This window comes from Neopelma chrysocephalum, unplaced genomic scaffold (genome assembly GCF_003984885.1).
Source record: "Neopelma chrysocephalum unplaced genomic scaffold, ASM398488v2 Primary Assembly neopelma1_65c, whole genome shotgun sequence".
Classification (NCBI taxonomy): Eukaryota; Metazoa; Chordata; class Aves; order Passeriformes; family Pipridae; genus Neopelma; species Neopelma chrysocephalum.
In genome coordinates this window covers 603182-628932 of record NW_020897724.1, presented here as the reverse complement: position 1 = coordinate 628932, position 25751 = coordinate 603182, and the positions used below count along the sequence as shown (strand labels likewise).

Below are 25751 nucleotides of genomic sequence, written 5' to 3'. Positions count from 1 at the left end.
GCTTCTGTTTCAGCAGTTATCTGACTTTAGCTATGTTCACAATACATGAGAAACTTCAGCTCGAAGACACCAATTCCTTTCGCAGAAGTTACCTGACGACACCAGTTACGTTTACAAAACGTGCGAAGATTCAGCCTGGGGCACAGATAATCCATCCTGAAGCCATCCCCGGCAGTGGGATGGGGCTGGGGGGTGTCCAGCGGGGCATCCCTGGGGAGCGGCCCCGGGGGCGGCCGCAGCCCTCCGGGCCGGCAGGGGGCGCCCCCACGGGATCGGCCCTTCCGGCCGCGCGGCGGCGGCGCTGACTCAGGGCGGCGGGGCCGGGAGGGGCCGGCGGCGGGGCCGGGGCTGGCGGTGCCCGTGAGGCGCCGGCAGAGCTTCGGGGCCATGCGGGGCCGGGCCGCGGCCGCCCTGCTCTGCGCGCTGTGCTGCGCCCTGGCGCGGGGCTCCGAGGACATCGTCGTGGGCTGCGGCGGCTTCGTCAAGTCCGACGTGGAGATCAACTACTCGCTGATCGAGGTGGGCGCCGCCGGCCCCGGCTGCCCCCGGCCGCCCCCCCCGAGCGCTCCCGCGTGGGCCGCGGGCACGGTGCCGGTGCTGCGACCTGGGGCCGGTGGGACTGCGGGTCTCCTTCCCTCGGGCCCGGGCTCGCCGTGAACCTCGTCCTGCTGCCCCCGGGCGCGGCGGGTGCTGCTCTGTGAGAGCACCTGGTTAGACAGTGCATGGTTCCAGCCTTCCTAGCGTTGTTTTAAAGCACCCTTGTTGTGTTTGCTTCTTTTAGATTAAGTTGTATACAAAACACGGTACTCTGAAATACCAGACAGACTGTGCTCCGAACAACGGGTATTTCATGATTCCCCTCTATGACAAGGTAAGACGCTGCACCACCTGCGCTGTCCCCTCTGTGCTGGGGGCAGGAGCTGCCCCCGCCTCCCCATCTACCGCCAGGATAAACGTCAGAACAACACCCTTCCCGTGAAACCTCCGAATCAGGACATGATTTAGTGTGGTTTGGACCAAGCTTTCAACTGTTTCTTTCTGTAAGGCAACTACTTTATTTCTCAGTGCTAATTATGCTGAGCAAAGCCAGGTAGCTGTAGCTGCGGTGTGGCATTTGTGCTGTTTATTGGAATGACTGCAGCACTGGGAGCTGTAGTTACTGCCAACAGCTGTGTGCTGCAGCTGTACAAATACTGCACAGAAAGTACAGGTTACTGCAGAGTACAGCTAAAGCTTTCTGTTTTCTGCCTATAGAAATGGAAAGAGATGTGTATGAGAAGGTGTTTTGATACAACTGAATTGAAAATAACTTGAATGACTAACTGCAGATATTAAAAATGTCTTAAGGAAATAATGGTACAGGAAGCTCAGAATGTATCAGAAGTCTGATGTCTATTAGACTGGAAAGATGTTTACATTCAAAATAATTACAAGCTGCCCTCAGTCGAAGTGGTTTGCTCTTTTAAAGAGCTGGTTAACTTAGGGATCAGAAGTAGAATCATAGAATGGTTTGGTTTGGAAGGGATCTTTAAGGATCATCTAGCTCAACCTCCAAATAATTCCTTCCCTTCCCAATCTAAGAATGTAAGATGCTTTCTGGTCTTAGTGGTTTCATTCTTAGGTCTTTGAACCTTTCCATTCTGAACTTCAGAATATGTGTGGCAGAACATGTTTGGTGGCCACTATAAAGAGGATCCCTGTGCAGATTAATACCCTTTTGGAGCAGAGCTTTTAATAGGATTGAAGTTTTGTTGTCTCATGTTTGGGCAGAATGGTTGAGTTGGATCTCCTAGTGGAAATACTAAAGGCTAATTTAGAACCCATCTGTTGGGCAGGTAGAGATAGATTTGAACACTTTCTAGCACTGAGCTGCTTGAATGTGAGCCAGGTTTGTTCTTGAAGTGGTATAAACACAGTGATATTAATTTTTGCTCTTAGCTGGCTGGATGTGAGCCCAGCATCCCGGCCTATCTGGGTAGATTTTGCTGCTTTTTTGAACAGAGTATCTGAAGTAGGAGGGAAGGAGAATGGTACACTTGAGTTTTGTGTTCCTCTCTGCAGCGTGATGCTTGTGTTATTACTCTTTTTTTCATAGTTTAGCTAAATTGAATTTAGATCAATGAAGACAGTTATTGCTTTTTATTTTTTAGGGGGATTTCATTCTTAAAATTGAGCCTCCTCTAGGGTGGAGTTTCGGTAAGTGCTTATTTGTCTTCTTACAATAGGACAGCGTATCTGCAGTGTGGGACTTTTCTCTAACTTGCAGTTGGCAGTGAAAATCAAGTGCTTTTCAGAACAGATGAGCCATACTGTGTGGTCTTAATAACTGAAATGCACTTACTGTACCAGAGGAAAATAGAGCTATATGGTAGACACTGACAAAGTAACCCTTGAACTGATTTGAAGGAATGTGTGTTTTTGACAGAAATGGCTGCAGCGGGAGGGGGGATAGATGATTTTCAGCCTCAGGATTTGGGGATATTTAAACTTTGCTGAGGCAAGACTCCCAGAGCAACACTTGCATGCTTGGACTCATACATTTCTGTGACAGTTTTGTAAAGCTAAAGCAGAATTTCTTCATGATTGCTTTCTCACTAACTACCATGCTGTTTCATCGTTCTTCTGTTCCAGAACCAACCAGCGTAGACATCCATGTGGATGGCATTAATGACATTTGCACAAAGGGAGGTGATATTAACTTCGTGTTCACAGGGTTTTCTGTGAATGGAAAGGTTAGACTCCCTTATCTTTATTTATTCCATCTTGCACTAATTCAACTTTCGTAAAAAACATTCTGCTTCAGCTCTACAAGGTATTTTTTTCCATTTATACTCTGGTTTCTTTTTATTTTGACAGGTTCTCAGCAAAGGTCAGACATTAGGTCCTGCTGGAGTTCAGGTTGCACTGAGAAATGCTGGCAGTGACATAAACATACAAGCAACTATTACACAACCTGGAGGAAAGTGAGTGTGGGTGGTGCATACTTAATTAATCTGTTCATTTACACAAGATTCTTTCAATTCTGTCACAACAACTGGGATTGTAATAGTTCTGAAATACTTTTTCTAATATGTGTCTGAATTGTTTTTCTGTAAATACACATTTGTGACTGTTTCTGAAGAGACATAACCCCTTTCTTGCCTTGCAGGTTTGCTTTCTTTAAAGTGCTTCCTGGCGAATATGAAATCTTTGCATCGCATCCCACCTGGATGTTGAAAGAGGTTAGAGCCTACAAAAGTTCTGTTTTGCCTGTTTAGGGAGGGTGGATCTGCTTGTCCTGATCAATTAGTGTGAGGAAGGGTTTTTGTGAGTGGACCAGGTCAATGGAGTTTTCATACATTTAATTCAGGTAGTCAAGAAACTGCCCTGTGCAGACCCAGGTTGGAGGTAGTGAAGCCAGCCGGGGTAGGACTGGGAAATGAGTTCTTGCTTTCTGTCTTCTGATCCTGTACGTTTTGCAAGAGCTTGAATATTGTAGCAGATGCTCTAATCCTTTCCTCTCAGACTGCTCACTTCCTGAGGAGCTCTGAGATCCTGACCATTTCCTGAATCAGTAAAGCGGGAAAAATACCATTTTGCAAAGTGTCTTTGCTTTAGTGTCTTTGTGTTTTGATAGCCTGTGGATACTCTTTGAGTACTGCTGCTCTGGGCTCTGTTTCTGTTGTTGAATACACAGGGTCTGACTATTATTTAGGTGCTGTGAGACCTAATGTTTCTGTTTTTCAGGCAAAGACAGTGGTCCGGGTGACGAGTTCCAATGCTTATGCTGCCAGCCCCCTGATTGTCGCAGGCTACAACGTGTCTGGGTCTGTGAGGAGCGATGGAGAACCCATGAAAGGGGTCATGTTTCTGCTTTTCTCTTCTTCAGTCACTAAGGAGGTAATGGTCTATCAGTACCTTTTCAATATGAACACAGATAAGAAGCAGCTAAATAGCTTCTAGATTCATATTGCCCTGATACTTATCTCTGTCCTTCACTGAGCTTGGCTTATAGAAAACATAAACTGTACAGCCCCTCAAGCTGTATTTTTGTGCTTGGGTTTTTTTGCATGGTTTTTTTTTTATCTTTTTCCCCAACAAGGCCCTTTTAATACAATATTTTTATACATGCCAAGTTTCTTCTGACCTCCATGGAACTACTCAGATGTGTAACACAATAACCATCTTTTAAATGTTGGCAAAATTGAGGCTTAAGGTCTACATGTTTTTTTGGACACAAGAAATTAGAAGATTCTTTTAATGTCGACTCTTTTGACCTCTTTATTATTGTTTTCACACAGCCAGGTTCCTCAACAATCAGGCTATTCAGGGACATAGAACACTAAGACCTGAACTGAAGCAGGCAACAAGTGCAAAATATAGTATGGCTCACAGCATGTTATCGATATGTATATTCCCTGTGGGTCAGCAAGGTTCAGGGTTACAGTTTTAAGATATTATTTTTCCAATATTACACCTTTTTGCACATTAAATATTGGTTAGTAAATGTGTTCTCTCATGAGGATGATACTTCTCCGTGGTAGAAGACCAGCATCCTGCACAAGGCACAAGATGTTGCCAGACAAATCCTGAAATTCACTGTACAGTAACTGTAATTTGTCTTCAGCATGAGGTCTTAATTGCTCTTTGTCCTCTTGATGGGAAGACAAAGTTCAACAGCTTCTATTGCCACCTTATGAGTGTGTTATGAAATGAGTGTGAAACATTTGTCATGTAGTGTGATTTGTTCTGTGGAGCTCTCTTTTGTAATGTTAACCTTGTCCACAGAACTGAAGTCAGTTAATGTTAAGTCTTGCAGTGAACTCTGGGAATGTTGAATTTCCCATTTTCTGTCCTTGTTACCACAAAGTTCAGTATTGGCTGGTTTTGCCTCTTCTACCTGTACATGAATTTTAAGTCATGTTATCAAACTTTCCCTCAAAATTGGTTTTATACTTGCCATCATTCATAGTTTAGTATTTTGAACCCTCCTACGTGCCCCCCAAATTGTCTTCTCTGTTTTGACTTGAGAAAAAAGATTGTATTGCATTTATTACCACAGGATGTTGTGGGCTGCGATATTTCTCCCGTGGATGGATTTCAGTCAAGAGATGAGTCTTTATCCTATTTGTGCAATGTTGTATCTAAAGAAGATGGATCTTTCAGCTTTCTTTCTCTGCCAAGTGGGAAGTACACTGTGGTAAGTAACTAGAAATTAAATGCTTGTCTATTCAGTGGGTTGTTAACTTTCATTTTCTAAACTAGAACGTGCTACTGCCACCTCCTCTCCTTTAAGCTCTCTGTTTTCTTATTTTCCCATTCCCTTTCTTATGTCTGGGTGGTGTGGGAGCATGGTTCTCTGTGCACTGTCTAGAGTGATGGTCCTGCATTCTCAGTCTGTAGCTATAGAAATGGGATCCAAGCTTCTCTCATTCCTTTAGTCCTTGTAGCAATCATACAATCTCCTGTCTGTAAGCTCTTGCACATCCAACCCTCTGAGTAGAGGGTTACTTTTCCATCTCTTCTGATAGTCTCGTGGTTTCCATCAATCTTGAAATATTACTGATATTTTTGTCTCTGAGTTATTTTTTCTAGGAGTTTTGCACCTCACTGGACCCTTCATAGAGGTGTCTGATGGTAATGAGGGCATAGAAAATGGTAAAGGAAAATCATTCTGTCATCACAGCTTCTTAGGGGTCAAAGCAATGTGTCTTCTTTCAGATACCATTCTACAGGGGAGAGAGAATCACCTTTGATGTTGCCCCATCTAGATTGGACTTCCTTGTAGAACATGACAGTTTACAGATTGAGGTAAGGCCTACAGAGGAAATAATCTTTTTGTGCCACTCATTCCTGTAAAAGAATAACTGATTTTAGCAGAAAGCAGGTGTATTGTAGAAAAACTTCTTTGGAAGAAGTTGAAGATGCTTGTTTATACTTATCCCCTTGCACAGCAGGTACAAGACGATATCCAGTATTGTGCTGTGTTTCTATACTTTGGTTCTTTTTACTAGGAAGAAACAAAATAGGGGAAAGCTGTCTGCTATACTCCCTTTCATGTCCATGTTGCAACCAGGCAGTAATCTTTGAGGTTGCTTAAATTTTCTCATTCAGATTGTCACATCTCTGGAGAAGGGCCTGTAGGTTTTTATGGTTTGCAGAGTGCCTCGTGTAATGGCATTATGATCTGTTATTGGGCCCTTCTGAACTCTACTGAGGCAGATAAATTGAGAATGTGTGTTTTGTACTTATGGGAACAGGATGTGTGGAGATCAATATGTACTTTCATTCTGATTATTCTGGTACATTCTTTTCCTAGAGCTAGAAATAAATTTCCTTTATGTGTGTATGGGGAGATAACAGTTGGTGTTGATTGCTGTAAGTGTGTTTGCATTTCCTGAGTAAAGACTAATGTTAACTGTTTCCCATTTCAGCCTGTTTTCCATGTGATGGGTTTCTCTGTCACAGGCAGGGTGTTGAATGGTCCTGAAGGAGAAGGAGTTGCCGATGCCACTGTGACTCTGAACAATCAGATTAAAGGTATGCAGTGCTTTTGATCTTTGTTGCTACAGGGAAGCTTTTATTAAGCTCAAGTACAGGACTAGTGTATGATATGGAATTAAGCCTTCAGGATAATACACTACTTTGGTTGCAATGTATTTTAAATATTACAGTGGTTTTCATGCAGTTGATTTGCATTTTGTGGTTTAGGTGAGAGTGTTAGGTGTTCATTTGTTGTGCTGTTGAAAATATCTTAATTTCTTTCAACCATGTGCCAAATTGTACTATGAAATACAGAAACGAAGGTTGATCTAGTAAAAAAGCATAATGTCATTTCCTTGTTGTGCAATATAAATTTAAAATAGTCTAAAGCAGTGCATGCCCTCTGGATCTGTTGATACATAAGGACAGACAGTCAACACATGCTTTGCTTTTCAACTCTTCCTGTTATTTGTTACAGTGAAAACAAAAGCTGATGGCTCTTTCCGCCTTGAGAACATAACAACAGGTACTTACACAATTCATGCCAAGAAAGAACACCTGTTTTTTGATACTATTACTGTGAAGATCGCCCCAAATACACCTCAGCTGGCAAACATCATTGCAACAGGGTAAGTACTGGTGGTGTGCTGAAAATGTGTGGACAAGGCCTTGAAATATGGCTGGTCCTTTCCCATGCTGTGCCCAGGCTTGTGTACTGTTGTCAGGAGCAAAATACTGCTCGAGAAATTCAAGGTAAATAGAACAGCATGAGTGCAGGGTAATGTTTTGTCCACAGTGTTTTGCTCAGCAATAGTTAAGGTGCTTGAAGTGATTGGGTTGGTGGCGGGGAAGAGTGAAGCAAGTTGCAAAAATGTAACATAACATCATGGTGGCTTCCTAGAAGGAAAGATCTGTTAATAGTATGGGAGTGCACTTGCTCCACTGTGTTTGCTTGTAGCATCTCTGATAGGAACACTGTTTCAGGAGAAATCCATTCCACTTCAAGTGTTATTACCTCAACATAGTGATGTTCACTTTTTAAGGAAGTTTTAAAACAAGTATTTTTTTAGGATTTTTGTCAAATATTGGTTCTGATGACTGGCGTTAATTTGACAGATTCAGTGTGTGTGGCCGAATCTCAGTAACTCGTTTCCCTGACACAGTCAAGCAGATTAGTAAATACAAGGTAACCATGATCCCTGAAGACAAAGACAAAGCAGCACTAGTTACAACAGAAACTGACCCTCATGGAGCATTTTGTTTTAAGGCAAAATCGGGTACATACAATGTTCAGGTAAGAATGAGCTTCCATTTCTTCATTGTGGGACTATCATGGTGTTTTAAAAGATTTTAAACATTTAATTTTTAAAATTTGAAAAGCTGAAATTAGATTTTTCTAGTCCTTTTCTCCTGTTTGCACTGTTTAAACAGTGATAGTTATTTGCTTTTTTTGTTTCCTTAACAAGCTGAGATTCCCATGCTCTTTGTCCTTTACACTTTTTAAAAGGAGATCAGGCCATTTGGGTTGTAAGCTCTTAATTTCTCTCTCCTCTTAGTCGTGATGTCCCTTAGATCACTTCTTATTATCCCATGAGTCAGATCTGTAATGTGTCCCTTTCTCAGGTGCCTGAATGATTCCTGGGATGACAGGTCACAGCAGAACCTGTAGCAGAACTCCCATGGACTTTGCATTGTGGCAGATAGCTCAGGCTGAAAGATGAGCAAGTGGGTGGTTATAAGGTCTCTGACTGTCCTCACAGACAGAGACATAGCCTCATGTAGAAGCTGCAGTACACCCTGGAGTGGAAGTCACTCAGACTTTTGAAACTGAGCTCTGTGGAGGATTTGTAGCTCAGTTTTATTGCAGTTCTTTGGAGGATTTTTAATACAGAATTTTGAAAAGCATGTTCGAGAGGCTGGCTTTGCTTTGCCTGGGATTTACAGTAAATTTCCATTTTCCAATTTCTGATAAATGGATTGAGAACAGCAGAGTGGGCGTATTTGGACTGGTATCTGAAAGCTGGTGATGTTTTGTTGTCATATACTCTACAGGTGATTATTCCAGAGGCTGAGACCAGAGCGGGATTGGCTTTGAAACCCAAAATGTTCCCTGTTACTGTTACAGACAGACCAATAATGGATGTGACCTTCTCTCAGTTTTTGGCATCTGTCTCAGGGAAGATCTCTTGTTTAGGTGAGCCCATTTTGAAAGTGAAGTGTCAATGGGAATGGAGAACTTTAGCACAGCACATGTGAATGGGTAGGGTTAGATCAAGACACTTGCTGTGGTTAGCCCCATCAGCAGGTAAGTAATTTTACCTTCCAACTCATAGATAAAGCAGCTCATTTTTTGGTCAATGTTATGGCCTAGTAAGGTGCCTTAATAAAGTTTGGAGTAAAGTCATATACCTATTTTTAGTACTTGCTGGGGATAAGCAAATATTCCTTCCTCAGGAAGGAATTCTGACCTGTTTTCCTTCCTCAGAAGATGGGTAGATTTTGGAAGGGAATGGTCCTGACTAACACTAAGGGTACTGTACATCAGTCAGAGAAGTACTGGAGGTGAAAAAGATCTTTAAAAAAAAAAAGCAGTGCATGTAAAAACTCCAGAATAGATGCTTAAGCTGTTCACAGAAGCTTTCAATCGTTGTTCTCTTTCATAAGCTTTTTGTGTTTATTTTAGTCTGAGGTTCCTCTCTCCTGCTATTTTCCTTGATTACCCACTGATTTCAACAGATGATGACTGGAGCCTGACTTTTGTAATTTTTACCTTCCTTTTTCCTCTCTAAATCCTCTCTGCACTTCATGTTCTGTCTCTCAGGTGTTTAGTGGGCCCTGTAGTCTTGGCAGAGTGAGGTGATTTAATGTTGGTCTCAGGTTTTTACTTGGCATTAGAGAAAAGAATACGATTAACAGTCTAAAAAGTTGTGCAGAATGCATAAAACCACTGGTAAACATGTGCCTAAGAAATAAGAGTAGAGTTTTAATTGGAAACATCCTCATGTTCTGCTCTTCCCTGCACAGACTTGTGTGGTGACCTGATGGTGACATTACAGTCCGTGAGCCGGCAAGGGGAGAAACGCACCCTGCAACTCTCAGGGAACAGGGACTCAGTGTCCTTCACCTTTGAGAATGTGCTCCCAGGCAAATACAAAGGTAGGATCATGGGGAACTGCTTAGAGTGGTACCTTAATAGCTAAATTTCTGACTTAATCTGAACACTTCTGTTATTATCAATACTCTTTGCACTATGCCCAGCATTGAACTAGCTGTGAAACTTGAGAGAATTTGGAAAAATGCTATATAACAGTGCATCAGTTTTTCTTAGTCTTATATGTTTAAAACCCTGTGTCAGCTTAAATGTGACTGCTCCCCAGGGTTTTTTGGTCTGCATGGCTGGTATGAGGAAGATGGGCTTTATCATGAGCTGGCTTGTCCCAGGCCTAAGAACAGGGGCACACCCCAGTTCTGCTGCTTCCAGAGCACTGCTCCTAGTAACAGTATGTCTTTTGGCCAGCTTACTTTGACCTATGAAAACTGTTTTCCAGGGAAAGGTGTAGAAATATATAAAGATTGCTCTCTATACAGGAAACGGAATATCTTTCCACTGGGTTAAATTGGGCTAGGTTGTGATGTCCTGTAGGTTGCTTTGACTATCACAATGGTATTGCATATTGAGGAGCCTTCCAGGGTGAGCAGGCTTCATTATTCCTTTTTATAGTGTAGCTTTTCTGATAGGAAATGTGCAGAATTCCTGGTGATGCTGCAGTGCTGTGAGCCAGGTCTGTTATTACAATGTCATTGTTGTATATCTGGCTTTAAAGATTATTGTCAGGGAACTTAGAGTGATACAAGCTTTTTGTACCACAAAATTTACCCTTACTTACACAGTTTTACATTACTAAAATGCTTTGTGTGGCATGTATTCTAGTAAGCATTGCACATGAAGACTGGTGCTGGAAGAATAAGTCTTTGGAATTGGAAGTCATGGAGGAAGATGTGTCAGGAGTAGAATTCAGGCAGACTGGATATATGCTGAGGTGTTCTCTTTCTCATGCAATCACACTGGTATGTAAGAAACAAACATCCTTGTATTTTTTTAATGACCTTTTGCAGGTAGTTTGGATTATGCTTGGAATCAAGGCTTTCTTGTGCCTCTAGAGGATCATACAGCACAGCAGCATTGACGTTTAGAGTGCTTTAAAATTTATCTCTTAGATTTGGTAAAATGGCCTTGAGATATTAGCTGCTATAAAAGAGATGCATTAGTGTATCTTTAGGCAAATGCTGTTTTCATTTTTTTGTTTGGTAGTTACTAATAATGAATTGTGCTATGGCTTCACAGGAATTTTATCAGGATGGAAATGGACCAGAGAACGTTGGTGTTTATAACCTGTCCAAAGGAGTGAATAGATTCTGTCTTTCAAAGCCAGGTAACAGCTCTAAAGTGTTAGTTTAAAAAATGAAAAAGAACTAGTCAACTAATACTGCTGGGAATTTAAAAAAAAAATCTGTTGTGGTTTCTGAGGTTTTTGAAAGGCATTGTCTTATTTATATTTGTATATAAAAAGCCTGTTCTAAGTTTTTAGAATTCTCCATTTCTCCTGCTATTTAGTTTTTCACCTAAATCGAGATCCCAGAAGTAAAATATTACTATTTTTTTCTTGGTGATGGACCTTGATCTATGATGAATGAAGATCATCTCAAAATTATCTCATTTGTATGGGTTCTATTTGCCAGTCACATTAGAACGTGTCTGTGTGAAAGGCAATACTCACATAGTCGAATTTTGTAGTTGTTTCTGTGCCTCTGGTCTCATTTAATCTCGAGAATTCAGCAGATCATTCTTTGGCTTAATGTTTACAGGTGTTTATGAAGTGACCCCACGTTCCTGCCACCAGTTTGAACACGAATATTACACTTATGACACGTAAGAGTGTAATCTGTTTATGATCTTATGCCTCTCAGCATGCTTTTTCATAAAGCTGCCTTCTGCTGCAGCTGCTTGCTTTCAGCAGTTCAGGATGTGTTGCTAGGACTGTCCAATAGAGGGAAGCTTTAGCAAGTTGTATCAAATGTGTTCTCTTGCCCTTTCTATTTAAAAAAAAACCCCAAAATCAACTTGCCCTTTCTATCTTTAAAAAAACCCAAGATCAACTAATCTTTAAAGATGCTTTTCTCTCTTTAAATGAATATTTTTGTCGGCCTTCTGTCTGTTTAGTGTTGGGTTTTCTTTGTAACAAAGAAGAGTTATTTCAGTGAAAACTGTTGATCACTTCTGAGAGCTGAAATGCAAAAGATAGGACAGTAAGTTTAATAAGAGGCCTAGACCACCACTGCACATCACTAGTGCCAAATCTCTGGTGATTTGATTCTACTCACCCCATTTTTTGCAAGCTGAAGAAATATTCACTCTAATCACAAGTAAAGAGTGCTGATCTTCCTAACTCAGCCAAGTTTTATTAGTTATTTATAGAATGAGGTCTGGTGATATGCTTAATGGCACTTAGCATACAAGGAACAAAGAGGATTTCTACTCTCAGGCCACTTCTCATTCATGAATGTGGCAGGAAACAAATTCAGCATTAAAATCTGATTATCTTCTGTTGTGTTAGTGAATTAAAAGTACGTAACAGAGAGATATACTAAACATGAGAGTTGGCACAAGGTGATTGAATGGATAGAAGCAGAAACCCTCTCTTGGCAGCAAAGCACCATTAGAGTTGGGGCATCTTGGTGATCTGTGTCTAATATGACAAACTTCTGAGTGTCCTTCTGTGTAAAGGGATTGCACATATGAAATCAATCTAATCAGCTTTGGCTTGAGAGGAAGCAGGAGGCACAAAGGAAGGAGTTGGTTTGGCCAGTGTCATGCAGGGTTTGTGGTTCAGAGCTGGAAAACGCTCCCTTTCCCGTATGTGATCATCTCAGCACTGCACTTTGCTGTGTGATTTCCATATTGTCTTTTATAAAGCATTTCAGTCCTGGGGGTGGGAGCACAAACTCTGCTAAGTAAGATTTGGTTATTTAGGAGGGGGACCTTGAATTCATCTCTTTGTTCCTTTGATTTACAGGTCCTCTCCCAGCATCCTGACGCTCACTGCAGTTCGACACCATGTCCTTGGCACGATTGTAACTGATAAACTGATGGATGTGACTATTACCATTAAGTAAGATCAAAGAAATCTTGGGCCTATAAAAAGTGGAAGAAAAAGACATGGCTCTCATAAAGCTTTACTCCAGTTTTAATACTGCAGTGTCTGCTTTCTAAGGGGATGTTGTCCAAGTCTAGACTGCAAGAGGTTTTTATGCTAAGATGTGCTTTGAGTTCTTTTGAGATAGTTAAATAATTTCCAGCCCTCAATTTGAACATTGTCTCTTCATTCCAATATAGCGCCTCCCTACTTGTATGTCATGGTAAAAAGGAATGATTTTCTGAGTTTTTCGACAGTTTAGTGAACTGACATTTCAGAATTTAGAGGGTATTGTTTTAGCTTAGGTCTGAGCTTTTTAGCTCTGGTATCTATTTTTTTCCTTTTTTGTTTCCTCAGAATGAGAATCTGCTGCTTTAGAGCATTGTTGCTGGTGTGAAGAGGGTTATAAAAGGAAAACCATGCAGAGTGATTACACACTAATGCACCAATTTGTGCTTAGCTGAACAGACAGCTCACTAGGGAGCACTGATTTGCTAACAACTTTAATTGTATGAGGTGCCAAATCTGCCTGGAAGTGTCTGATAATGATGAGTGTTTTATTAATGCTCTGCTGATGGCTACTTGTTCTAGACTATGGGTTCTCAAACTTTTTTGAGTGTAGAAAACATCTTTTCAGAGAACATTACCTGCAGAGTATTGCCTTGAGTTCTCTGTGCTTAATGAACCTATCACTGCAACTGCTGGGCAACCTCAGCAGCTGGAAAGGAAACACTGAGACAGCAGAATGGTTACTGTGTGCTGGTGCAGGATTTGTGAGGGCTGTAAGTAGGCCAGGTAGGTTACCTGTAGCCCCTATGAATGAACATTTCTTGTAATAAGATTGATATAAAGGTTAAAGGTTTTACTTACGCTGGGAATAAACAGCACAATAAAAAAAGAATGGGTTTAAAAAATATCCTGGGACTCTTCTGCTGTGGTATAAAGGCAGTAATTAACAGATACAACAAGCTCTTATCCCTCCTTATGGAAGGAGATGATTTTGTTTTCTCCTCCATGTTTTCAGGTCATCCATTGACAGTGAACCTGCCTTAGTTTTAGGGCCCCTGAAATCCATACAGGAATTACGGCGGGAGCAGCAGCTGGCAGAGATTGAGAGCCGCCGACAGGAGAGAGAAAAGAAGGGACAAGAGGAGGAAGGAACAAAGCCTCCAGTGCAAGAAATGGTGGAGGAACTCCAAGGACCCTTCTTATATGAATTTTCATACTGGGCAAGGTAATACCAAGCCCCAATGGACAAGCTGTATTTTTTGTGCCATTGTCTGGTGTTTTTACTAAACAGAATAGTGATATAATTCCATATAGGAAAGAGCTACTCTATAGGTACCTGTGCCTCTTCTTGCTGACTGTCAGCTAAATGGAAATTAGTACTGCATAGCAAGGATTTTGCTTAGCCTCTTGTTGATACTTCTTTCTTGGAGTATTTAGATGGATTCTTGGGTCAATGTGCCATACTCTGTTACATGTGAGAGCTACTAATTCAGTTTTCTTCTAATTGTATCTTATTTGTGTTTTACAGGTCTGGAGAGAAAATTACTGTGACACCATCATCAAAAGAGCTGCTTTTTTACCCACCTTATGTGGAAGCATTTGTTAGTGGAGGTAAATATAAATAATTTGTAGTTTGAAAGGAGTTGATTTTTAAGGCAGAAATGTATCCTTATAGATACACATATGAATAACTTCGAAGGTAATGTTAGAAAAGTTTCAGTTGCAGCTATTTCTTTGGGCCAATTTCATTCTGGAATTTGGGAGCATGGCTATTTGATAGAGGATGCAAGTATAGTTTTTATCAGCAGGATATGCTTCCAAGTGCTGAAAAACCACCTGGCACAAGAGGAAGGGTTCGGTTTTTGGATATTACACCAGGTTTGAAGAATTGTTCATATTACTGTCATCTAGAAAAATAGTTGTGCAAAACAATGTTTGTATTTTGAGTTTGTTACCAAATTCAGGTTTCTGTTGCATTTTTTTAGCCAGTAAAAGTATTTACCAAAAAAAGTGAACTTCAGAATTGTCAGGGTTATCATCAGTTGATTGATGCTACTTGTTAAGTCAGTGTCCACCTTGCCCTCAGATTCCTAAGTGGACACACTTTGTTTGAGATCACTAGGAAATGTTCGGTGCCTCTTTCTACGTGACTCTTTGTTTGCACATTCTAAATACATTGGGGGGGAAATGAAATTTTAATTAGTCATTAAACATGACACATGCTGACCTAAATTTTAAGTCAAAGAATGTGGTCAAAGTTCAGTGTAATGTTGGCTAGAAGGAAGTATTGCTGTCATCTCCATGTGGCTGCAGTATATGTAACTTAATGAATTCTCCAACCACTTAGGAAATCCAGAACGTTTATTTTGGAGGTGTGCTTATAGCTTTGAAACTATTTTGTTACTGATTTTGGCAATGTTTAGATGTTTTAGGATATGTTGAGAGGCTGTAAAATTGTGTGGGTCGCTCTCTTATCCTAAGGTAAAAGGACATCAACTGAACACTTTGGAAGTAGTTAAACTCCTGCTGTAAGCCAGAGTGATGCATGTGTTTTTGACTTTCTTGTTTGTCTTAAATCCCCTTTTCAATGACCAAGAGAGTTGCCCCGGAAAGCTGATAGAGGTTCATGGAAAAGCAGGCTTATTTCTGGAAGGGCGAATTCATCCTGAATTGGAAGGTGTTGAGATTGTCATTAGTGAAAAGGGGGCAACTTCCCCACTCATCACAGTTTTCACCGATGACAAAGGTGCCTACAGGTAAATAACAGATTTCTTTTGAACTTTTGGATTCTTTAGTTAAAACACAGTGATAACTTGACAACATGTATGTGACATGCAAGTGTTTTTTTAAAACAAGTTCTGCTTTCTCTTTATATGAAGTGTTGGGCCACTCCACAGTGACTTGGAATATACAGTTACTGCTCAGAAGGAAGGTTTTGTTTTGACTGCAGTAGAAGGAACAGTTGGAGACTTCAAAGCTTTTGCTCTTGCTGGGGTGACCTTTGAGGTAATGTGCTAAACACTTTGGGTTCTGAATGAATAGTGTGTGCAGTTAGAGCTGGACAGGCAATGAAGTTAACCCCTGTCTTCCAGCCAAAGACAAAGGGGTGTGGGATTTGGGGATAATTTATTTTTATTGGGATAATAATTTTTGTCATGGGGAAACAAGTCTCAGTGGATGATTTCAGTTGTAGACTATGACTTGCTATGTGGAAGATAATTTTCAAGGCTTAGAGAGTTAAAATTAGAGCCTGCAGTCCAAAAGACTGGCTTTATTTGCTTTTGTAGAGTTGGACCACCTTCTTTTAATGACTTTTATCCCTCAAGGTGATATTTTCATGTACAGTCTGGTCCAACTACTGCCTGGTTCTAGTCTTTGGGATACTTTGTTCTGGCCCCCTGGCATGTTCTCTGAAGTGACAGAGAATGACTGCTGTGGTGGCACACGGTGTGTGCCATGGCTGTGAGTGCCCAGGTGTTGAGAGCAGAAGGTTCTGCAGCCCTGTGGTCTGGCCAGAGGGGATGCACTGCAGATGTTAGTTCTGCCTTACAGCTGAGTGCTCAGAGCCAGCCCATCTGTGCACGCTGCAGGGAGCTTCTTCATAAAGCAACCCTTGCTTACACTTAACATTACTGATTTTGCAAAAACAGATCAAATCAGAGGATGACCAGGCTCTCGCTGGAGTTCTCTTGTCTCTCAGTGGAGGGGTATTTCGATCCAACCTCCTTACCCAGGATAATGGCATGCTGACTTTTTCCAATCTGGTAAGTTGGAATTGATTCTTCTGGATGTGGCTGCACATGTGATGCTGTGCTACTTTGCCCTCCCAAATACAGATACTATCAACTCTCCTGAGTGGCAGGTCTCCTTTGAGACCACAATGGAGATGAGTATCCCTGAGAGTGGACAGCACTTGAAATCTTAGCGAGTGAAAGATGTGAAATCTAACATGGCAAGAGATTTCTCCCCAACAGGTAGCAGATGATGTTGATTGATCTCAGTTACTAATTTGCAGTCTGTAAACATGAAGCAAGCCAATTTGTTGATGATCATTTGAGAGTCTTTAGAGCAAGGAAATCTAATTAGATTATTGATCTGTATATGTGTGTAGACATGCCTGAACAGTTTCCTTGCAGACATCCTTCTTTAGTGGTCACTTTCCTGTCCTTGAGGCCTTGTGATAAGGTTTTAGGGCTGTAGTTTCCTTTCTCTCTTCAGACTTTGTCACCTGGTGGAGTTCCATTGGTTTATTGTCCAGTGTGCTCCCTGTTTTTCAGTGCTCACATTTTCAGACCAGTTTAACCTGTGGTTGGAACAGAGAACTTCAGCTCCCCAGGGAGCTCTTGCAAAGCCTATTTGTTTGGTGAAATTTTGCATCACTGTGAGTAAACAGCTTGTTTTGTGCCTCTTTGCAGAGCCCAGGGCAGTATTATTTTAAACCCATGATGAAAGAATTTCGCTTTGAACCGTCATCACAAATGATTGAAGTGCAGGAAGGACAAAATCTTAAAATTCGGATAACTGGATACAGAACAGCTTACAGGTCAGTAGAGCTGGAATGCCATGCAAAATGCCACGGGCTGTATCAGGAGGGATTATCCCAAATGTGTGGGGTTTTTGTAGCACACCTCTGTTCTGCAGGTTTGGAAGAGACTTTCAAAGGCACAATTTTACTTTATTATGCTGTGGATAAGTACTTTTATTAGCCTTTTTTCATGGATGTAGGTATATAGCTAAGCCCAGCTGGCAGGAGCACAGAGAGAAATATTGCTATGAAAGCACTGTGTCAGTGGCTTGTGCTGCATCCAGTGGGAGGGGAGAGGACTATTCTAGGTATGGTAGACCAATTTGAATATCTGACTTCCAGATCCTCCCTTTCCTTGCCCTCAGGGGTAAGAAATATTTGCTGTTCATGGAGGTTAGGGAACTTGGATTCCTGAAGTTGTGCTCTGAACTGCAGTGAATTCTAATGATTTAAACTGTTTTACATACACATTATAAATTCCCCTTTTCCTCTCTGTGCTATGCTAAATACATTAAGCACTTTTCCCATCAGTTATAACTATAAAATGTCTTTAAAATGTGCATTAAAACATCGTCTGCACATCTGTAGCAACTGGTTCTGTTTATACCTCTAGCTGTTATGGCACAGTTTCCTCTTTAAATGGAGAGCCTGAGCAGGGAGTCTCAGTGGAAGCTGTGGGACAGAAGGATTGTAGCATCTATGGAGAAGACACGATAACAGATGAAGAGGGCAAATTCAGGCTACGTGGCCTTCGGGTAAGGATTAGAACACTCTCTGTCCTTTACTTGATGATGGAGCAATAAAATGTGTTCTGTTAATTAGTTACTGATTTCTGTTTTCCCATCACATTTGCTAGCTCAGATTCCCTTGAGTCTTTGTGTGTGAGGAAAGTGTCATGTAGAGAACGTTCAGTCTAGTAAAAGGGGGGAAAACTCATGTAAGTCTGTGGAACACAATGGCAGCAAACTGTGGTGGCCTCCCACAAACACTGAGCAGCTCATGGGATATGACCTGAGCCCCTGGGCAGTACTGTGTGTCTGACAGGTGTTCAGGTGATAGAGCAGGAAATTTCATTAGGCAGAAGAATTTGGGGAAGCATTTGGTGTCCCTTGTGAAAATGCTGCCAGCCTATTTTTAGCAGGGTGTTGGGTGTATGTATAATGTTGATTGCACAGCATGTATGTGAAGGAAGCTGTTCTGCAGGAAATATGGAAGCTGAATTTACAGGACCATTATGTATGGAATAAGCAATTTGCTGAAGCAGGAAGCAAATGTTTAATCCTGTTTATGTGTTTTCTTTCTAACTAAAACACTTCACAGAAGCTGATTTCTTTTAATACTGTGATGTAACAAACCAGTGCAAGTTTTGTGATAGCCCTTTCTTATTTGCTGACAGTAAACACCCCTAATAGTGCTATTGAGTTAAATTTTCTATTTGGGATTAAGAAAACTTTAACTGCATAGAGTTAAATCTGTTTGTGTGGTGTATCTTAAATGGAATGTTAGAAAATTCTGTTACTGCTGTCTAAAATTAAAGTATGTATTATTCAGTGTTGGGATTTATCATCTGAATGTTGCTTTTAGCCTGGTTGTGTGTATCATGTCCAACTCAAAGCTGAAGGCAACGATCACATTGAAAGAGCTTTACCACAGCATCGGGCCATTGAGGTAATTTTTTTTTTTGGTAGTATCACTTAAATATGAAATGCATCTGTCTAGGCATTATGCCTGTTCTGTCAGCAGCAATGTAGTGAATGCATTCTGTTTAGACAAGTGCCTTTCAGCAAGTTAGCTCTCTAAATATGGGCCCCATATTGTGTTTCAGCACCATAGCTCAAAATAAAAAGTGAGATAAAGCCCAAACAGTAAACAAGTGAAAAGGATTCTTTCACAGTCATAAAAACTATACATCCAGAAACAAGAGAAGAAATGTATAGAATACCTTTCAACGTTTCTTTATGACGTGGAACAAAGCAGTAGTTCACTTGAGGATGTCATAAATTGCCATATTATCCTATCTTTGTTTTTAGTTAGAGATTGATATATTTTTATGTTTTATTTGGTCTTGGTGTAGGTGAAATTGTCATTCAGACTAGTAAGCCTTTATAAAATTAATAATACCTTTGAATTGAAAACTGATGGAATCTTGTTAAATATTCCTCCATCCTTACAGATCCAAATTAGCTGCCTTGCATTTATCTCCTGACATCCAACAAAGGTTAATTAGCCTTGTTAGTTGTCCAGAGCTTTTCAGTGGGAGATGGTCATTATTTGAGCTCAGACACCTGCCTGATCAGAGTGGCCTCCTTTGCAGCAAAACAGAAGGGCAAAAATCTTTCAAGTCCTTAGTGTCTTCTTGCTAAGAGTCCTTGCTGGTTCAGAAGGGGAAGAGAATTGGAAACCTACATTCCAGAAGATGAAGGTTCTGTGCTTCAAGTGACAGCTATTCACAGTAGCTTGTGCTAATCCTACCCTGGCGAGCCTGCCATTGTCTCCTGGAGAGGGAAGTGTTTGAGACACCTGCAGGAAAAATGTACAGCCTCAGTGGCACCAGACTTGCACCTGACTTAACCATAACCTGTCTGTTACTATAGTTACCATTTGAGTAAATGTCTTTCCTTACTCTGATCTGATCAGAGTTGAGGTTTAGAAACACGTTTTGTGTTTTAAACACTTTTGAAGAATATAAAGTTATGTATTTTTGAAGTAGGTTATATTATGATATGAACATATTCCTCATTAAGCAAGTGAATAAACATTCTAGCACAGTAATATGCATCTCTCAGCACAGATGCCAAATACTGAGACCAGTGTTCTGAGATCAGGCAGCTCTGTGTGTGTACCTCAGCCTCTTCCAGAATAGTGTGTGCCTTTGGTACTTCCATATTTAGTTTAACTTGATGCCATGAGCCTTGTGCTGACAATGTCTGCAATTGGAAGCCGTGCACTCTGGAGGACAAGAACTTGCAGTTGGAGAGCCTTCAAGTTTCCATGTGGTTACTATAGAACAAAATTCACTTTTTATTTAAAATGATGAGCAATATTTGTGTTGTGTTGACAGGTGTGTTACTGTCCTCTGTTAACTGTTCCTCTGTACATGACTGTTTTTTACATTGCAGGTTGGGAACAGTGACATTGATGATGTAAATATTATAGCATTCCGGCAAATTAATCAATTTGATTTAAGTGGAAATGTAATTACATCTTCTGAATATCTCTCCACATTATGTGTAAGTGCAAGCCTTTCATCTTTGCCAAGTGTATTTGTTACTGCTTTCACATTGGGTGTTTTTGCAGGATCACTGGAAATTGTTCAGCGGCCAGAGAACACATTTAATTCAAATTAGAACTAATACTTTAATGATGGTGAATTTGAATTCCAGATAGAATTAAGATTGCAGTGTTCCTGACTGCTTTGCTTAAATATTTCCATTTTTCATGGAAATATGTTTAAGAAATACTTGGTTGGCTGTAAATTTCAGGATCTGCATCCCTGATGAGGGATCATCTGTCTGTAGAGGTATCAAAACACCAAGGGTGAAGTGAGTCCTTTGTATCAGAGAACTGTACTAATTCCTGAAACACCTGGAATTTTTGACCTGCATGTCTGATAGCAAGAAGGTGCCATGTGAATGCAGTACCATAGGACATGTGAATTTAAAAGTACGGTTATAAAAGGCAGTATGAGCCCAGTAGTAAAGCCAAAATTTCCAAAATTCAAAAGACTCTACTGGGATCCAAAAAAATTGCTAAACACCTGTGATCCTTTTGGCTCAGGGTGTAAATGCTGGAAGTGTCTGTAAGAGGTGTTAGTGGGGTAGGAGTTATAGTATCATTTCTCATGTTTAAAAGCTCCTTGAAATGTTACCTACAAATATAAATGCAGTACCTGGATTTCTTTCAGACTAGTCTGTTATGCATGTCACCTGCCAAGATCTCATTGCTAAGCTGTTGGGTTTTCTGGGAGACATCCAAAGGATCCAACACTTAGAGCAGGTGTGAAGGGGAAATGTATCACGTTACTGACGGGCCCCTGAGCATGTTTCCCATATTTCTGAGGAAATTTAGACCCTTACAGTTCAGTCTTAAGCCAGTAGGAATTGATGTCAGAATTTGATTATATGTAAGTTATCCAAGCCTGTACCTGTTCAATATTAGGTGGGATCTTGTGTTGCACGTAATGCACGTGTGCTGTTGGTGGGTCCATATCATCACCCTGCCTTTCAAAGCAGAAATTTTTATGTGCTGAGATCTGAGACAGACACAAGTGAGTGGTTTTGTGATCCACAGCACAGACTACTTTTCATATCACACTAGATATGTGAAAATGTCAGACATCAGTTGTTCCTAAATATTTCAAGTTCTATAAAAAGACTGTTTCTGTGACTTTTTACATCCCAGATTAGAACATTTCCAGGTGTCCTACTTGACAACTTTCTGTTTATATAAACACGTGATGAATTTTGAAGTGCTTTTATCCCTGAAGATGTGGGATGTCTGAGTTATCTGTTGTGGTGCAGGCTCAGAAGTACCTGGTTTGTACTTTCTTCTTTCACTTACAGGTGAAGCTCTACAAAAGTGAAAACCTTGACAACCCAATTCATACAGTCAACTTAGGCCTATCCTTGTTTTTCCATTTCCCACCACTGCTCCGAGATGGAGAGGTAAGAACATTGCTGGAAAATTAGCTTAGCTCATTTCAGGATTTTTCCCTAAGGACCATGAAGTGTTATTTCTGGTGTGCCTGCAGGGCTGTATTCTTGCTGGGCTAACCCATGTCTTGGAAGATTTGAATCCTATTTAACTGACTTTTGCCTTTAAATGTGATTTTTGTCTCAGACTGCTCCTGATGCTGCAGCCTGAGTGTATTTTTTTTATCCATAGAATTACGTGGTGCTCCTGGATTCTACATTGTCTAAATCACAGTATGACTACACCCTGCCTCAAGTTTCTTTCACTGCCATTGGATATCACAAACACATTACACTGGTTTTCAGTCCCACTGTAAGTACAAAATACTTCAGTGTTCACCTTGGGAGCAATGTCTGGTGGTACAACCTGCATGTATTTTGTGCTCTTGGCCAAACTTTCTATAAGTGTAAATATAAAGAGATTTATGAGGGGCATTAAAAAGTGACGATGAATTTGGATTTGGCCACATTTAAGGCCTCAGGCAGGGATGTTACCTGGTAACCTGGCATTTTGTGAGGGGCAGGTGAGGAGGTCAAGAAGGGGTTGTAGCTGTGACACTGAAAGGTTGCAGTAACTGGAGAGTGAAGGAGAAAGATTAGGATTGTTGTCCGAATTGCTTTAAAGACTTTTGTGTATATGAAAGAAGTGTCACAAGGCCAAAAAGAGAGCTTTGGAGGTGAGGTAGAGGGTAAAACAGAGGGGTTTAAACCAGCATCAGAGGAAATTTGTCCCTCAAGAGAGAGAAGGTGTGTTCCAAACAGGACAGTCAGTTTAGTGAGGTGTTCATTCTGTAACACTTGAATGATCTGTTTCTCTTCTTCTTCGCTGCATGTTCAGATGCCAGTGGAACATGAGGGAAACATGAAACAGGAGTTAGAAATGAAGGATGCAGATGTGCCTGAAAGGTTTTGTGCTAGTATGGTTGCTGTAGTGGTATCCTTGGGATTGTAGAGGTTTGGGCAGCAGGTGACAGGTACATGAAAGCACACCAGGCTGACTGTGAAGTGGAGACTGACTGTCAGTGAATTAGCTTTACAAAACAGCAAACCCCAGGAAGAAGGTAATACATGAGTGAATCTGATCCAGAGGACTTGATTTGAAGGGGAAGGTAGAGTAAATCTTAGAGCAGCACTTGGAAGCAAGTCAGATGGGATGGGCTGGACATGTCACATGATCCTATTGCTGATGTTGCTTTGAGCTGAGGGATTTCACAGTCGACTGTTTAAAAAAAAAAATCCATGGTCTGCTCTGTTTTCAGAGAAAGCTGCCTGAACAAGACATTGCCCAAGGATCTTATATTGCATTACCACTGACACTGCTCCTGTTGTTGGCTGGTTACAACCATGATAAGGTAGGGCATGGTTTTTTTTGCTCTTATCCAAATACTATTGTCCTACAAGTGAATACGTTGTACTCTGTTAAGTGGGGATTTGTTGGGTTTTATCCAGAGAGAGAAGCAGTCACAGTCGCCTTTTGTGATATATTTTAAGAAAAGTCACAACAAAGTTATGTTTTGGACAATTACCTTCCTTTAAAAAAATCTTAGCGTGAAGCTGAGTTCCAGTGCTGTGGCTGAATTTTGGCTTCTTATTTGGTGGATCTGAGAAAAAATACAGCATTATTCAAATTCAGATAACCAGGCTCAGTGATAATAGGAATGAAAATAATAATTATTTTATTGGCTTCAGGAATGATCAGACTGGAAAAAATCTTGCAAGTCCTCGAGTCTGGTCTCTTTAGCTTTACACCCTTCCTAGTCCAAAGCTCTGAAGAGGAATACAAACACCTGCTATATAACCCCCTCTTTGTTAACAAGCTGTGCTCTTCTAGTCTTTTCTGATGTGTCTGTGCAGTTTGCTTTCCTCTCAAACATGGGTAAGACAGCACTCAACATTAGATTTGCCAGGTTTTTCTACAGTGCCACCGGAACTGTCTCCACTGAAAATAGCAGTAATTTCTAGACTCAGGACTCAAACTACTGTTCTTGGCTAGATCACTGCAGGAAAAAAGGTTACTGACAATCACTTTAGGTTTTAATTATCAGGAATTCCCAGAAGTTTGGTTTTAATTCCTCCCCAAGATTTGCTGCCATATTCTGATGTCTTAGTAGATGTGCCATTTATGCCATAGATTCTGTTTGTGAGGGGCTGCACATGTCTAAAGAACATTATCGTTCAGACCTTACATACCACTGTTACCACAACTCACTGCCCTTTTCTTTCCCCCCAGCTTATTCCCTTATTGCTCCAGCTGACAACTCGACTGCAAGGAGTCCGTGCTCTTGGACAGGCAGGGTCTGACACCGGTGGCTCAGAGGATGCCAAGAGACAGACGAAAAAACAGAAGACAAGACGGACGTGAGATGAAAGGAATGATTGTATGAGGTGGTGCTCTGTCAAACTGGAGCCTGAGGGAGCAAAGCCACTAAAATACATTTTTTTGTTGAATTTGCAGACTTGACATTTTCGTTTTTGCTACATGAGCGCCGTTTGTCACACTGGCTCCATTTTGGTTGTAAATTTTCTATGGAGTCTGTAGATTTCCTTGTTGTGAAGTGATGAAATGAATGCCTCTGCTGTAACTGTGAGTGCATCTCCCATACTTGAAGACAATTAATGCTTTATTTTTTCAGTGGAACAGGTCATGCTGTCCTCATTAATGATTTATAAAAGCAATGGTAATAGACTACTTGATTTCACTCTCAGTCTCTAGATTTTGGGATTATTTTTCCTTACCTTTTGAAATACCCACTTTACAGAAGCAGCACGTAGGGATTCTACTAAATCAGTGGTGCTTGAAACAAAGTTTCAGGGGACATAGCTGGACTGGTGAATTATGTCATTGTCACTTCCAGTTCAGCAACTTGAATGAAGAGTGTCATCTGCACAGCTGTGATTTCAGTTCTTGTCCAATGATTGTTATCTTTGATTAAGTTTTTGCCCAATGAAGACAGATTCTCAATGTCAGGTAAGGTTAGTTGTTAATGATCAGGTAAGTTCTGATGATCCTGTTGCAAAAGCAGTGTTTAAATTTCAGTTTCAGTGTGATCTCTTTTTAGACCTCTGGTATTCCTGAGGCAGCTCCAGCTGGCTGCACTGTTCCTTCCAAAGCTGTACTGTGGTGTTGGTGATACCCATTTGCCCATGATGGTCACATCTCCTGCCCAGGCCATGCACAACCTTTTTGCCAATTCATGATTGATTTATTTTTATCTTTTTTTACCTTTTTTTGCCTTTAGTTTTTTTTTTTTTTACGGTAAGAAATGTGAGCTTTTTGAAATCTCCAATGTGTACAGTCCCAACAATGTAGTCTGTAATAAATAACTGTTTCTTACAGGCTATCTTTTGATTCTTGCTTGAAGGAGGTAGTTGGACATACACAGTTTATATATTAATGGGGCTTTTTATTGACAAATACTATAAAGGTTAACAGAGCATTTGAAAGATGTACATAAATGCCTACAAATATTGCGAAGACGTTGGTACTGCCAGTAAGTGGCAATGTTTCTCTTTTACAGTACTTGAAATAAAGTCCCTTTACATTTAAATATTTAAGCTTACAAACCCTACTATTCTTAGAAATTTGGATGCTTAAGGTTTTATACTCGTTTTGTTGGCACTTTGCAATAGTTTGGGCCTAAATAATTAAAATTTCATTCAGTGATCCTTCCAATCTCTCAGAGGGAAATTTTGTCAAGATTGTAAAAAGAATGAAGAATGTTGAGAAGTGTGTATGTGTAGAGTTTGAGATGCAGCTCTAATAAATTATCATGCTATTTAAAGACCTGGAATTTTATATTGCTGTGATGAAATATATGGGGAAAAAACCAAGGTGTTATAAGACTTATAATAAATTGTACATTTTCCATA

The 25751-nt window shown here is 40.7% G+C and overlaps 1 protein-coding gene across 1 annotated transcript; it reads left to right on the top strand.

Moving 5' to 3' along the window:
• The first annotated feature begins 357 nt into the window (after positions 1–357).
• Positions 358–25751, top strand: LOC113968036 (nodal modulator 1). Its single transcript, XM_027684237.1, has 31 exons — positions 358–519; positions 782–871; positions 2151–2196; positions 2632–2732; positions 2857–2963; positions 3149–3221; positions 3727–3879; positions 5042–5179; positions 5701–5790; positions 6414–6519; positions 6941–7091; positions 7579–7756; positions 8515–8656; positions 9487–9618; positions 10394–10530; positions 10808–10895; positions 11329–11392; positions 12537–12632; positions 13681–13890; positions 14194–14276; positions 15262–15421; positions 15545–15671; positions 16316–16429; positions 17081–17208; positions 17804–17945; positions 18775–18858; positions 20310–20420; positions 21753–21854; positions 22075–22194; positions 23141–23233; positions 24112–25751. The coding sequence occupies exons 1-31, from the start codon at positions 388–390 to the stop codon at positions 24241–24243; spliced, it is 3630 nt and encodes a 1209-aa protein (XP_027540038.1). The 5' UTR covers positions 358–387; the 3' UTR covers positions 24244–25751.